The following is a 15,810-nucleotide window of genomic DNA, read 5'->3' as shown; positions in this document are numbered from 1 at the left end:
AAATTATGGGTATGGAAACTTTCGCTTGGGACGTTTGCTTTTTGGGACGTTTGCTTTGACGTCTTTTAGCCATCAGGGTGTGTTACGAGTCCTCGTAATTAAACATCTATTTGTCGCCCGTCTTTTCTATAGTGAGATGGAATACAGCAAGACATGTCTCCCAGAAATACTTAAACAACAAGGATGTGACGACACCGGTTTCGTTCAGATGTACATCGAGCAAAAAAATACTAGATGCGGAGGATTGAAGTTGGACTGTAAGTATTATAACAATGTATGATACAGACGAAAATTCATGGCTTCTGACAACAGTCTCCTTTCTCAGTCCAGTCATCAACAGAGGTCGCTTGTGTCGTATTGGTCGCAGCACCCCTGTTGTGGTCAGATGGAGAACGAGTAACTGAATTTCGTTTAGATGAATGTGCCACAGGACATTCGATGAGCGAGAGAAATTCCTAAATTCCCAGATTCCCAAAATTAGTTTCTCTTCCTCGTCGTTCACAAGTTACAGCACTACAAAAACAAACAAAACCACAAAGTTCCGGGCAACACAACAGTCTTTCTAAAACAAGCAGGTTCCGTGTTGCAGGTCCTGATTCCGCATTTTGCTCCCACCTCCCTCTGAAGCATGGGAGTCACTACCACATTGGAGATTATCCTCGAATGGGTACATCTGCTGTATACAGGTCACGTTGTGATGTTGCCTGATGGGAGCTTGATGGAATTACCTGTTCTCCCCGTCTGTGGTTTCTTCCCCATACCCATTAAAGCGTCACCTTCCGCGATTGACCGTTATGGAGAAGGCTAAGTTCATTCAGTACGAAAACAACTTGATGAACCGAGAAGAATAATCGGAACACGTCTGTTGGACGGTGGGGAGCTCCCTGAGGAGCGCTGTCTAATGATCGCTTTCTGATCACTTATCCCTACATTGAGCGAACTTAGCTTCCCAGGGTCGGAAAGTAGTTGATCTGGCCACCTACTGGACTTTGGACTTGGAAGTACCGGTCCCAAATTTTAGTTCCATTAGTTAGGTCCCGACACTCGCGCTTCACGTCTTTCTAAAGGTGGGCCGGGCACATCGACGTCCAGCACCCATAACGTGCAAGTGGAAGTCTACCCTGTTCCCATGATTCCTAGGAAGTACTGGCCACCTATCGGAGCAAAGGAAACGTTTATAAAATGTGGCCCAAATTGTAACCAAGATGAGTTTCACTGGGATCGCCCCACCAGCTTCACACAAACAGTAAATCACCTTAACAGACAATTTTCACGCACTTTTCGTGCGGCAAAGTTTGTATTTTATGGCACCGTTTCGGTTTGCCGCTTGGCACGTACGACGAAATCGCGATCTTTTGCAGCACGAAATGTGCCGTTATAACTAGGGCCTGACTTTTTAGGGTTAAACCCGTATCCGCCCGATATTTACCCCCCGAACGAAATCTGTAAAATTCGGGTTTAACCCGAATCTACCTGAAAACATCCGGGTCGCGTGGCACACTCATAAGCGTGCATTGAAATAAAGTTTGATAACATTGCTAAACATTAGTTCCACGTTAAGACAAATTTTTATTAAACAATAAAAAATCACCCGAATTCCTGACGACAGAATATGCCGTAACGGGATTTAACCCGAATACACCCGAATTTTCCAACGGAAAATATCGCCCGATATTTACCCCCCGAATTTCGCCAAAAATAAAAACCGAAAAAGTCAGGCCCTAGTTATAACGCATTCAATTGACGTTTCAGACAACAAAGGTTACAAGCGTCATTTCACACGTAGCACAACTAGATATACAGGCAATGTTTGGCGCAACGACTTTCAGCGCTCAGAGGAGTTTGCACATATGGTCGTTTCCTTTTAGTTTGAGTTTAGGCTAGTTTGAGTTTAGTTTGAGATTGTGACTATTGTTTTTTTTTTGTTTTTTTTTTTCACATTATGCGTTTATTATTGTCACAGCTACGCACATCTCAGTATCGCAAGTACAGAGCACGGCATTTACTGACAAGTGCTACACTCCTTATTTCAATGCACACACACACATGGTACCCTAGCGGCTCTCCACCGAACCACGTTCGGCGCGTGACAAAACAAATCCACGAGGGTAACACAAAGGACCAAAAGCCGACAGGAGTGCACCGTTCGTGCGGTTTCCCTACAGGCCCACACTTCTGTCGTCCGCATAGTGCGCCATCTAGTGAAGACGCAGATAATCCTCTCCACCGGTCATACGCATGCGCATAAGCCATTGTGCGAAAAGGGTAAATTTTCTTTTACACCGATTTTTAATTTTTTTTTCAAAGGCGCAATATCCTAGGGCCCGCAATACGTGCGTTTTTCATTTGTTTCGCAGAACCAGTCCAATTAAGCACTGGAAATCGAATGTACCCATTTTGCGCTGAAACCACGCTAACGCTACGCGACACCAGCAGAACTTCGGGTCAGAGCCCTAAAATAAACGTGATTCCGCTACTTCCGTTACGCCATCTTTAGCGGAAGTTTCGAACTACCCATTTACGCACTTTCGAGACATTATCGGCAGTGGGAGGTATCACCCACCACCAGGGATCTCCCCTGCAAGGCAAGTGGAGGGAGGTGTACTAACAAGAGAACTCAACGGCTGCACTGTTGTGGAAGCGTACGACAAACATTATGAAACCACAGCAGAAGGCAGCATGGATAAGGACAAGGACAAGGCACTGTCACGTCCTGGACCGAACATTTTGTCCCGGTATTCCCAAGTCGATCATCCATGTACCGATCCCGGGCAGATGTTTTATGGAAATACTCTACGGATGTGAATGTTCCACCCCTCAAAGGACGAGCTCAGCCTATCCAGCGATGATCCGTCCAGAACTAGAAACGGATGCAGTTGCAAACGGTTAACCGCTTTGTTCGGGTCATCAAATGTAGAGGAGGTAGTGTCCCTTTACGTGAGTCCTGACCTGCGATGATGAATTGTCTAAGCAGGCAGATGAGCGTGGCCTCACAGATGTCTCTACCTGTAGCATACTCAGATGACCTGCGATGATGAATTGTCTAAGCAGGCCGTGGCCTCACAGATGTGTCTACCTGTAGCATACTCAGATGACCCTCATCGTGAATCCAAAGGAAGCATGCGCAAAAAGTGTTGCTGTTTCAACGTCTCATCCGTGAAAGTCCCACATGTGATCGCAACTAGAGATGCAAGGAAGCATATTCTATCTGTGTTTGCGTTGTTTGTCTGGGAGTGTTAAGGGGGCAATCTCTTCTTGTAGCTCAATGAAACTACAGGACCAAGTGACGATTATATAGCAACTTATTCGGCTACATCTACAGTGAACGAGTAGGAGCAGCAGCAGCAGCAGCACTAGAATTATGCCGTGAAAGCACAAGCCCCGACACATTAATAAACGCTTTCCTCAGTTGGTGCCAAAAGCCCTGTGTAAAAGTATTTACAAAGAATAACCAGTACAAGGACCTTTTAAGAGATCCTATTATGTCAGCCAAGCTGCTTAAACTGAAAATCGAGACAAACTGTGTAAGCATGCAAGTTAAGACCGTGCGGGTTCAAGATGAAACACAAGACTGACGACACCCTATCTCACGTTTCAGTTGAATTACGCCAGTTTCAGAACAAGCAGGCGTGGGTTGGAATCCCACTGCTGATGCCTTTTCTTCGACTGCAAAAAATGCAGTTTAGGCAATTTATTTGCGTAATTCTAGTCGTTCATGAATCATGATGATATGTACTGAACCGACGGCACCCTTACGTGTCGCGCTGGAAAGAAATTCGACCCTGGATACCCTGGAATTGGACCCTGTAACCCCCGTAGCTCCGATACAGCCAGTGAGAGACCAGCCCCAATCCCATGAAAAATCACTACTAATCACTGTTCGAAGCATTTTTGTACTGGGTTTTATGAAAGTAGGGAGAGCTTACACGTGTAATTATTCCCGTTTTCAGGCGACGCTGCATCCAAGTGCCCAACCGAAACGTTATCACTTGCCCAGACTCAGTGCCAACAAACATTTATGAACGAACACGGGCTCGTTGTTCACCCTGAATATTTGAACCAACAGACGCGCAAATGGTATTGCTGGTAAGTGTTCTTTCACGCATATAAATGGCAGTTCTACAGCCTCGTTGTGACAAGCATCCGGACTACACCTGTCTTCACACCGCCCACTCTGTTAGAGGAAGTCTGCCTCAGATGCCGCCCACGTCGTGGTTCATGGGATGAACGACTGAGAAACACTCGAGAGGATGGAAATCATGACTGATATCTCCGAACCTGCACTTGAGGCACGATAATTAGTGAAAGCCTCGCTTATGTGTTGCAAAGGTGACATCGCTTAAAGCTCAGCTACGCCGATTTTCGAGTGTTACAGAATGGAATGGTACTCACACGGTGTGTTCATAAGGGAACACTGATTATGTATGCAAAATAGTTATCCCAAACTCCTCGTGGTTTTCCGAAAAAGTGAATTTTTAGTTTCACTGACATCCCGTCTTGTGGCCCGCAAACCCTGTGTCGACGACACATTCGTGGTCTGCCCGCGCTCCGGCTTGGCATGACTTTTGGCTTGGTTTCTTCCGCCAAGCCGGCCAGTTTCTCCTGCCGAGCCGTCTGCTGCGCAGATTCACATTCACATTGGGGAAGTGATAAACAGTTCGCTATTAGGGAGCCAATATATTTCTGGACTTCACTAAACCCACGAGGAACGTGAGTTTTGCTTCCTTCGACTGCAAAGCATTTGCTAGGCCAGTACAGGCTTCCTGGTGTCATTCGTGTTTTGTGCTGCGTGCCGAGAATGCGTGAGCGTTTTGCTCCCGTCTGCAAGAACACTTCAGCATGCAGTTCCAATGTTTCAAACCACAATTTTCCGAAAGGCGAAAGAGAAATCTATTGACTGCAACAATCGGTTACAACTCCGACTGGGTGCCACCTTCGAAAGCAGTGATTTGATCTGTTCATCTGCCTCATACGAATGTTACGGAAGCAATGCGCAACTTGTTTCACAAGAAGCTGAAGATGTCTCGTCCGGGATGCTGTGCCAACCTTATCTGCAGCAGGAGATTGCAGGGGCAGGACTAGGCAGCAGATAAAGGTAAGACGCGTAATGTTAGACAAGTCAGTCATGCGGTGTAAATTGCATCGCGTAGAAGAGAAAAATACGCTATCTGTCAGTTACTGCTTCATCCTTTAGAGATTACGCCCCAGCGGGTGTATTCTCGGTACAGATTTGGAATTGCCTTATTTGTTAAATGATTTCGCAGGCATTCTGGCACCACCGAAAAGCTTGCACTCCACGTCTCAACTATCACAGTCTGGGTTTCAAGCTGAAGGTTTTCACCAGTGCCAACCAGACGCCCCTTCAAAGTTCATATGTTTTTGTTGACGGAACAGTGACACCTGGTACTGAGACATTTCATTTTCTGATTAATCGAGTGCATTCCATCACTTGTGCTCGACTTCTTGTGTTCATATACCCTTGCTGTTGCTCGCTAGCTTAGAGCACCCATGCCTGAGGTGCCAGCGCTTTCAGAGTACATTTAAGCGGTATCATCGTATCATATGCACTACAGCACATCTTGTGTATTTTGAGTAAGGTATAAATTCAATGTTGGCTCAGCTGTTGTATTTTGGTCACCAATAAGGTGTTCTTCCAGACCGCTCAAGGGCAGTTCAAGCAGTTTCATGTGTGCAACAGCACATACTTTTTCTCAGTTTTGACTAAGGTAAATCGAAATCTTCCAGTTGATGTCTTTCGGTCATAAATTATGTTTTTCGAGACATTCAAACAGCATCATATGTGCAACAGTACATACTTTTTCTCAGGTGAAGTAAGCCAAATCTGTCCGCCGTGGTGTTCTGGCAGTGGAGCAGAAGCTTGTGTTGCATTCAAGTGGTATCATGTATACAAAAACTTGTTTTATGCCTTTCTGTAGCTGCTGTACTAATATTGTGAGTACAGAGACATTCCTACATAACATATCGGAGCATCTTGTGTGCTATTGTTGGTATGATCTGCAGCAGTATATTGATAATGTTAATTATTCAATGACTTCAGCTAACATTTACATTCTTACTTCCAGGTAAACCTGTCACGCAGATTCCCTACCCCTTGGTATTTATAGTTCAAGATTGTACCGAAACAATCCACATGGAGCATTACAACACGCCACATACTGCATGTCTATGCTGCGTGTACAATGCATCAAACCTATTCTCAGGTACAGGCCAGCTGGTACGCAATTACAACATGAAACTGACACAGGGACCGTAAAGTCATGCCTTTTCTTCCGCGCCTCGGGTTTCATGTTATTATCCTCACATGCAGCTCAATTCGCCTGTGCTGTGCAGCATGAGCAAAAGCATATATTGTTTGTGGTCACATGACACGGAACATAAATACAGTGAAACCTTCCTATGTTGGACACCAGCGGTGCAGCCGAAGCGTCTCCTACTAATAGAGGTGTCCGAGTTACAGAATATGAGTGCAAACAAAAAATGGAAGAGATCACAGCTGTGAGAAATGTCCCCCTTCTTCAATTTTAGGTCCTTAGTGGTACCTGGTGGTGGTGCCTGGTAGTGGTACCTCTACCCACTCACTGATAATTATTACTGATTTTAGTATATTCAATTCCGTTCAGATTCTACTCAATGGCATTACCTCTGGAGCCTTTCGAGCAGCAAGGACTTGTCTCTGAAGCGTCAGCCTACTTCTCATAGCTCTGGTGCAGTGCTCGTTCAAAGGCTCTAGACAAACTGAAGACAAGTGCTCACATAAAGAATTACAATGTAGACTGACAGCACTTGTTTTTGGACTCTAAAAACTAAAGCAACAAAATGCTGAGACCAGTATAGGGGAAAAAAGGGGCAAAAGTCAAGGCCACTTGCTCATTTTGGGTCTTTTTGGTGCAAAGATGGGCAAATATTGAGGTAATTTGGCCAGGGTTTTGTCCGACTTTGCAGGGAAAACCCTATCCTACTTCCAAGATAGGGAGGTGTCCGACATAGAGAATTTCGTCTCCATGTAGTTTCAATGGGAGCCTGCCCGTGCAATGAAATCATGGGGAGTTGTCCGAGGTAGGGAGGTGTCCGACTTGAAGGTTTTACTGTACTATAGAGCATTCTACAACATGTAATCTAACAGTTGTTCACGTTTGGATATTTTAACCATGGAATTCACCCTGCATGCACCAAACCACGTCCAAACACTAACAACTGCTAGAGAGCAGCATGTACTGTTTCCGTATAGCACTTATGGCTTGCGTCCTGTGATCGGAAACAGTGGTGTCTTTTTTCTGCTACAACCAGTAAACTACAGTAAATATTTAGAAATACTGTGTCATACCATAAAGCACTATGGGAAATGGCAGTTTGAAAACTGGAGAAGACTGTCATTAGAACGGGGGACATGTTCTACGGTGAAATTTTTTACAGTGTGTGCTGCACCACGTAATGCACTGCAGGCCTACCACAGTATGGTAACGCTCTGGATACTGATTTGCTCAAAAAAGGAATTTGTGCGTTTCTTGTACTAACTTCCCCTTATGCGAAGTAGTAGAAAAATGTTTTCAGCCAATGGGGAGGGAGAGGACATCATTCTGGAGTCTCGTTGACCTACAATGTGTCGTGTGTGAAGGTCATTTTGAAGAGTGTAGGTGGTACAAGACTGTGTTCCCACGTTCTTGGCAGTGTTGACTAATAACCATAATAAAGTAGTGGGTACATTTGTTGCTTCATATATTTGTGTCATGGCAAAGTATGTAGAGATACATCTGTCTCAACATGCAAGTGACAAAACTGCTTTTTATGCCTAAACTATGACAAATAGTCGTCTGTTCAGCACCACTAATCATGTGCAAGCCTCCATGACATGTCTGTGACATTCCAAAGTGATTAACATGTCCCATAGATGTGTGCAATGCTGAAGATGACTGTGTACCTTCTATGGATTCTTGATTCAAGAAAAGTACTGTGTGATTTGCTAACGGTGCCTGGCTGTACCTTCACAATTCTACATAAAAATATGTAAAGTTTGCCGAAGGAAATATCATGAAGGTCGATAGCGAAAAACCCTGAGACGAGGGATAGGAAGGGACATACACAATGTCTCAACATAGCTTGTTTATGTCCCTTCTTGTATCTCCTCTTCAGGTCTCGCCATCATGGACACTATCACCAGCTAGCTTGCTGTTGAACCGTTCTTTCAACGATAAGGGTCACTTTCATGGACTGGATGGCAGCCAACATGCTGTCAATAAAAAGAATAATGGAAGGAGCTCAATATGATCCTTAGGCTGTGCGTGGTTATTGCTTTCTGACAAATTCGTGACTTCGAATTCCAGGACAGTGCCTGCAGTGGTAGTATTCTTGTGTTCTCACCCTTCACGCCCATTGTGTGTCATCGGTCACCTATAATCTGCTAATATGCACATAGCTAAAACAAAGTATATTTGTATTTCTTTGAATACAGTTGGTACAGCACATTGTTTTTTACATGTTCTTTGGAAAATATAAATAAAAAATTCTCTACTCTGCAAGTCTCCTGTCAGCTCTACAGAGCAGCTTCGAATTTCACTAGAAGCCACGTGTGAAACCTAGACCAAACTAGTGGTGAAGGTCCATATAGGTCATAGATAGATACTATTATTATTATTAGATCATAGGTCAGGCTTAGGTCCTGGTTGGTAGCAACGCATTTGAATTTTATTAAAAATTGGTGCAGGAGGTGACCAACATAACTAAATACACCAACTGACTCTCACAAATTTTGTGGTGTTATACTTTTGAAACAACATTAATACGCTGCAGTAGTCTTTTCTCCTTTTAACCTAGAAATTTTAGGTCTTCGGCATCACCAGCCTTAGTTGCTGTGCATGCAGTTATTTACGTTGAGCACTGCAGTTTCATATTTGTTTCTCTGGACAAGCAAGCCCGCTTCCCCATTTTGATAAGAGTCTCTCAGCTTTGACAGGGCATTTGGGGACAAGGAAAACATTTGGACTATTGTGCATTTTGCTATGAAGTGCACCGTACAAGGCAGAGGACAACATCAACCATTTCCACTAAGGTTATTAAATTTGTGATAAAATACATATACCTTTTGTCACTGACTAATTTGGTGGCAAAGTTACTTGAGTGGCAGTTGTGCAATTTTAAGCACATGTTTGACATGACTGGTTGAACATGTGGAGTACCCAATATAATAATTGGGGGTTTACGTCGCGAGACAACTGAGTGTGGAATACACAGCACAGTGTAATGTTCCTTATTCTGGCAATATTAGCATGGTTCAAGAAGTGGGAAATGTTGCACTAGCCTTAATAACATCTGTTGGGCCAAGCAAACAGGGTACACATACCCTGATCTGAAGACACTACGCCTAACTCAAAAGCAATATGAGATCTACCCGTACGTGTTTATTTGCGAAACTATTATGAATGAAATATGGCCTGTGTGGTATAGAACAATGCGCACACTCAAGTAAACATGCAAAAATACGTGTAAGGGCTCTCGACCTACATGCCGCGATGCGCTCTACGAGATAAACAACACACTACAAAACTACATCCAACACTTTTTGTGCGGGGCAACTCTAATGAACACTTTCATGTAACCGACGAATGGTTCAACGAATGCAGTTCGAGTGGTCACGATACATTCCTACGTCGTTCATTGCAGTCGCGCTATGATGCTGCACAATATATGTATCTCGTGTAACAAGCCTGGCAATCGCACGATGTGCATGGGCAGAAATACGGCCTTCTTTATTTGAAGACCAGTCCCCTGCAGGTATATGCTCAAACGATCACCAAGTCTCACGTTGTTGCTCAATCGCTCCCATTCCTGCACTTGTAGTAAAAGCAGCAAACGGGTTGACGTGAATGGCAGCCGAACGGTTGAACTGCGAAGTTCTCGAGCACATAATCACAATTTCACGCCGAAAATGATGTTGAGGTGAGTTCGCGGTTGTTGTTTCCATCGTTCAATAGTTCTCGGGATTACGTCGGACGAAACGCTCATCGTAGCCGGCGGCCATAACTGGATTTCCTCGCAAACGGGAGAAGACGCCAGGGAAGTCAGAGAAAGCCTCAGCTTTCATCCAATCAGACGCACGATTCTCTATCTACGTAGATGGAGCAGGTTTATCCCATCTACGTCACAAAAATGGCTGCGCCCATGGCTTGTTTTGGTTTCTTTGATGAATTAATTTTCGTAATAGGAAGACAAAATTGAGAAACGAAGGTGCGTTTCGGGGGCAGTTGGATGTGCTCGTTCTGAATATCACAACCGTTTCAACACATCGGGAAATCGGCGTAGCTGACCTTTAAATCGAATTCAGGGAGTGAAAATTCGAACCCTGGCATTCATGCGCATTCGCGTTTTCCTGAATTGTCGTTTGGCGTAGCTTGCCACTTCCAAAACCAGTAGAAAGAAGCTGCTTATTCGCTCCTGCATAGCTGCGCCGTTAATTCGGCGCGAGCCAGTGTTACGCGTCCCTGTTATTTAACATATGTTTGTGTACCTTCTTTTCCAGTATGATGCAATACATCCAGAGTTGTCTTCAGCTGCTGAAACAACAACGATGTGATCTCAAAGATTTCCTTTCAAAGTTCACAGAGAAAGTTCAAGCTCAATGTGGAACGTCCAAGTCGCTCTGTAAGTATAATACAAGAAGAATGAAGGCAGCGTAATGCATACTATAAGGCTTGAGACAACGTCTTTGTGAGTGCAGTGATAAATAGTATCGCTCCGATGATCAAAATCATAATGTTCAGTGGGACTTAACAGCAGTTGAAATCAAGGACGGTCGCCAGACTCTCAACCTGAATGAGAACAAACTGAAGTGATGAGGTCAATGTGCAAGCAAGAAATTTCTCAGCTATGTTTCACATTCCTAGTTACATTAAAGGAGCCCACTAATCCTCGTATCTCTAACGCAATTTTTTTATTTTTTTTGTCTAGTAACTAAAAACCTGGCGGAAAAGCTTGAGGGAAGGAACGAAGGGACAACCTTCATTGGCAAAGATCAGAAGTGAACTGGTTTAGGTTTATTCGCGCCAGCTCGTGGCTGGCGCGAGCCGTGGGGCGATGGCACTACTGCAGCCACAGTAGCCCCCTCTTCTAGTGAACGGGCGAAGCCATGGAGCAGATGGTTTCGAGGACTGGTGCCCAGCGGACTTGAGGGCGCAGCTTGGCAGGAGCAGAGTCCGGAGGGGGAATCGACAATGGAAAGTGGACGACTCACAAAGCTCTGTGGTCTGCCATGTTGCTGTTCTTGGTTTACGTCTCAGAAGTGCAGTCTCGGCAGTCCACCATGTTTTTACTATTTCTGTTTCCCGTGGCAACCTGAAAAGACACACAATCACATTACCAGTCCGCTAGCCCTGTCGCAGAAGACACAATGTCGTTTGGATCGACGACGGCTTCACACAACTTGGATGTAACCTCGTTCTCCCCAATCAATTCCTCAGTACGCATTTCAGAAATCCAAGAACACTCCATTCAAGTAAAACAAACATCGCCTAACAAAACGGAGAACATACGAAGCGTATGACACATTCTCTGCTATTTACCCTTCCGCCGCTGTTCGCACGGGGACCGGTTTAGGCCTTGGCGAATGGGAGCGAATTTTACGCCCTCTCTCTCTTCTGGTGTGCAGAGAACTACATGTGCAACAATGGCAAATATTGGTTAGTCGGTTACTGCGATGCAATACCGTTGCAACATTTATTTCTTATTTTTACTTTTTGTTTGGGCTTAGCAGTGGGTATCCAGCAGCTGGGTTTTGTGGGTTACTGGGTTTCGTCCAAGCAGAGCGCTCGTCTTTCTGAAATTCTTCGTGGATGTTAGTTGGGACATCTTACACGAACTATAATCTTTGTCTGCAGGCTCTGCTCAGTGCAACCATGACACATTATTCAATGCCCAGTCTGTGTGCAGCGAGCGATATAAGCTGGCCCATGGGTTCGATCCCCAAAGACCAGGAGATCTCATCGGAGATGCACAGAGACGGTACTGCTGGTAAGCTTTTTCTTTCAAGCGCAAAAAGCAGTTGCATAAAGCATTCTTGCGATAAGCATCTTGACCACAGCTGTTTCACCCGACACCACTCAATGCTGCAGGGGAAGTCGTCCTCAGCTGCTGTGTTTTAAGGTTCGCAACCGGCATGAGTCGGCTTTTCATCCAGCTGCCTGTCGCGGCGTTTGGCTAGCAGCAGAACGACAGAAAAGCAGAGAAATGACGGATTTCCGAGGGATGCGGATATCGGGGGTGGGTGGTGACTGGGCAGGGGAACCGTTGCAAGCGGCGCATGCAGATTGCCATTCAAGGTTTTTTTTATGATGGCGACACGCAGAATTGCTCAGATTGCTCGCCTGGATCTTGTGCGGCAGAAGATCAGCAGGTCTGTTACGGATGTTAACCACGTGATTCTTGTGTGAGCGTGCAAAATGCAAAACACACACGGAAGAAGAGTGCGACAGATTCATATCAATTGAAATGCCATGCACGCTCCGTGTATTTGGTTGCCTTGTGAAATGGCTCTGTGAGAGTTCATCGCATAATTGCAGTTTGAGTGTTTCATGGCCACTATTTACCTCTAGGAGTTCGTACAGCGGCGTCTATGCAGTTAGAGAGAGGTTTTGAGTTCACGTTTAACCTTTTAGCACTTTCAATTAATTTCATCATCATTACTTCCTGTCTTACCTAGTTTGACGCGTCATGCCATCGATACCATAGCCATACACCAGAAATCTGCAGGTCATCACCTGTGTTTTTCACATGTGATATAAGTGCTTATCAAATTATGCGAATTTTCTTTACTTGAAAGGGTATAGAAACCTTCGTTTGGGACGTTTGCTTTGGGTGTTTTACGACAGCGTCCTTTCCGCCAAGAAAATCTTCTGCCACTCAAAAAAAGAAAAAACGCTTCGTGCGGTTGGGCCTTTAATGAAGGGAGTGATTTTGAAACAAGTGAATGGGAATCATGACCGAGCTGTCCGACATTGCAATTCAGGGACGATAATTAGGTGAAAGCCAGAACGGTAAGGTACAAGAGGCATCATCGCGAAACAGAAATCCTGAGAGCGAAAGTCTACATCCTGGCGCCTATACGCATGGGCTTTTGTTGAATTGCCTGAATTCTAGGTTCCTCTTCCCAGCGCGGAAAAAAGAAAAACCTGGCACGTCTCCTGCGCCACAGTATTGCTTAGTGTAGACCTGGTCAAATGTTCTTTTTTTTTTCTTTGCTATTATTAGCCATCACGGTATGTTACGAGTCCTTGTAATTAAATACCTACTGGTCTACCGTCTTTTCTAGTGAGATGGAATACAGCAAGACATGTCTCCCGGAAACACTTAAACAACAAGGATGCGACGACACAGGCTTTGTTCAGCTCTTCATCGAGCAAGTAAACACTAGATGTGGAGCATTAAAGTTGGACTGTAAGTAGAATAACAATGTATGATACAGACGTAATCCATGGCTTCTGACAAAAGTCGCCCTTGTCAGCCCAGTCATAAACAGAGGTCGCGTGCCGTGTTGGTTGCAGCACCCCTGTTGTGGTCAGATGGACAGCTGCTAACTCTATTTCGTTTAGAGGAAAGTGACACAGGATTATTCGATGAGCAAGAGAAATGACCCGACCCAGATTCCCAAAATTAGTTTCTCTTCCTCGTCCTTCACGAGTTACAGCACTACAAAAAGAAACAAAACCACAAAGGTCTGAACATCATCATTGTCTTTCTAAAACATGCAGGGCCCGCGCCGCAGGTCCTTATTCCGCAACGTCATCCCCTGTACAGGTCGCGTGGTGATGTTGCCCGATGGGAGCTTGATGGAACATGACCTGCTCTCCTAGTCTGTGGTTTCCTCCCCATACCCCATTAAAGCATCCCTTTCGGCGATTGGCCGTTATCACGAGGGCTAAGTTCGTTCAGTATAAAAATAACTTGATGAAGTGAGAAGAATAATCGGAACACGTCTATTGGACGGTTGGCAGCTCCCTGTCGAGAGCTGTCTAATGAGCTCTTTCTGATCACCTATCTCTACGTTGATTGAACTTAGCTTCTCAGGGTCGTAAAGTAGTTGATCTGGCCACCTACGGGACTTTGTACTTGGAACTTCCGGTTCGGAATTTTAGCTCAGCACATCAGGCCACCTGAATTTCCTAGCATAAATGACGTCAGTGTCCGCGCTTCCTTATCAAGCGCCTCAGAGATTTCCATAGGCAAGGCGCTTTGTGATCACTGGGTTTAAAATTGGTTTTCCAGGCCATGTACTGGTGACATTTCGATGTCAGCGCTTTTTTTTTCGACTGCAGCAGAGAATTGCTGCTCACATACTTGACACACGCTTCAAGTTTTCTTGTTGCGGCCGTGATACTCAATATTAGATTACGTGCGTGCTAACCGCCTGTAAGCTTTGCTTTTGTACAAACACAGAAAAACACATCCCATTAGTGAGGTTGCGACAGTCGTGCTTCAAGTCTTTCTAGAGATGGGCCAGGCACGTCCACGTCCAGCACCCATAACGTGCTAGCGTAGACACGGATAGTCTACCCTTTTCCCATGATTCTTAGGAAGTACCGGCCAATTATTCGAGCAAAGCAACCGTTTATAAAATGTGGCCCAAACGGCAACCCGGATGAGTTCTACTGGGATCGCCCCAGTTCAAGTTTCACGCACTTTTCTTCGGGCAAAGACCACGAAGTGAGTTGGATTCAACTGTTGCGCTTGCCAACAGCACGTGGCCCAACCTCAACTCAAGCGATCAATCAATTATTGACGTCAGCGTCCATTGTTTATAAGCTGGTCAGCACTGTCACCATAGCTCCATAATAAAGCAATTGTTTACCAGATTTCTTTGTTTCGCTTCTCTATGTATGCCGACTTTCCAACAAAAAGCTATACACTGTAAAGTGTTGCCGCCATGATTCATCCTTGTTATCACGATGATAACGGTGAGCTCCCAGTCTTCACAATCACCGAGTCACGTGTTGTTGGTGAGAACTACATTGAGATCCAACTGAGACTGCGTTCCAATACCTCGCGCCCGCGAAGCCGCCTGACTAGGCAGCTGAGTAGACCCCTTTGCTTGTCACTATTGGAACAGGCTTGCCTTGCCGAGGCGCCTGTGGCGCCATCTCGTTGCTCACGCAAGAAATGCGTACGGCGCAAGCGCAGCAGGTACTAGCGTTTCCCGCTGTCAGCCATCCCGGCTGTCAGATGGTCAGGCGTATAACTAGACTGCATCGATGCGCACTAGGCGGTAGCCGAATAGCGGACTTGGCGAGATTTGGAACGAGACTTAACATGGCGGCACTTCCGGTCAGACCGCTAGGCAGTCGACTAACCGGGGTATTGGAACGCAGCCTCAGTGCGCGGCCACATGCAAGAGTGGTCATAGCGAAACTGTCGCAGGGTGTCGCTAAGAGCGCTGTCGTCCACCCCTCCGAGGCAGTGAACTGGTGTAATTTCGCCAGCTATCGCTTGCCGCTGGAGTGTCGCACAGTAGAGAAAATACACCGCTCCCGTGTTCCGTAAACTTTTGCCGGGACCTGCACAACCCAACGTAGAAACAAGGATGTCGTGATTTACAGGATACGTTGGAGCACCCGTCGCGAAACATTCGACGAGCTGCCTACAAGAAAGCCCCAATCTGCACAAATTGAAAAAGACTGCTGCAAAACTTATTCATCTGTCGGTGTGTGTGTGTGTCTGTATGTGTACAGAGTAACATTTGCGGACATGTTGAATACTCCAATTCCGTAGCCCCATTCCAAACATATACCCTGTAGATCGCTTGTAAAT

The 15,810-nt window shown here is 45.4% G+C and overlaps 1 protein-coding gene across 1 annotated transcript in view; it reads left to right on the top strand.

The window, feature by feature from the left end:
- Positions 1-15,810, top strand: part of LOC135384170 (uncharacterized) — a 134,134-nt gene that overhangs the window by 36,479 nt on the left and 81,845 nt on the right. Inside the window, exons 9-13 of the mRNA XM_064613393.1 lie at positions 133-257; positions 3,951-4,086; positions 10,535-10,656; positions 11,889-12,021; positions 13,319-13,443. Of these exons, the coding sequence (XP_064469463.1) occupies positions 133-257; positions 3,951-4,086; positions 10,535-10,656; positions 11,889-12,021; positions 13,319-13,443 (641 nt within the window). The remainder of the gene's footprint in view (positions 1-132; positions 258-3,950; positions 4,087-10,534; positions 10,657-11,888; positions 12,022-13,318; positions 13,444-15,810) is intronic.

Source organism: Ornithodoros turicata, chromosome 2 (assembly GCF_037126465.1).
Source record: "Ornithodoros turicata isolate Travis chromosome 2, ASM3712646v1, whole genome shotgun sequence".
NCBI lineage: Eukaryota > Metazoa > Arthropoda > Arachnida > Ixodida > Argasidae > Ornithodoros > Ornithodoros turicata.
This window is presented reverse-complemented; position numbering and strand designations above follow the sequence as displayed.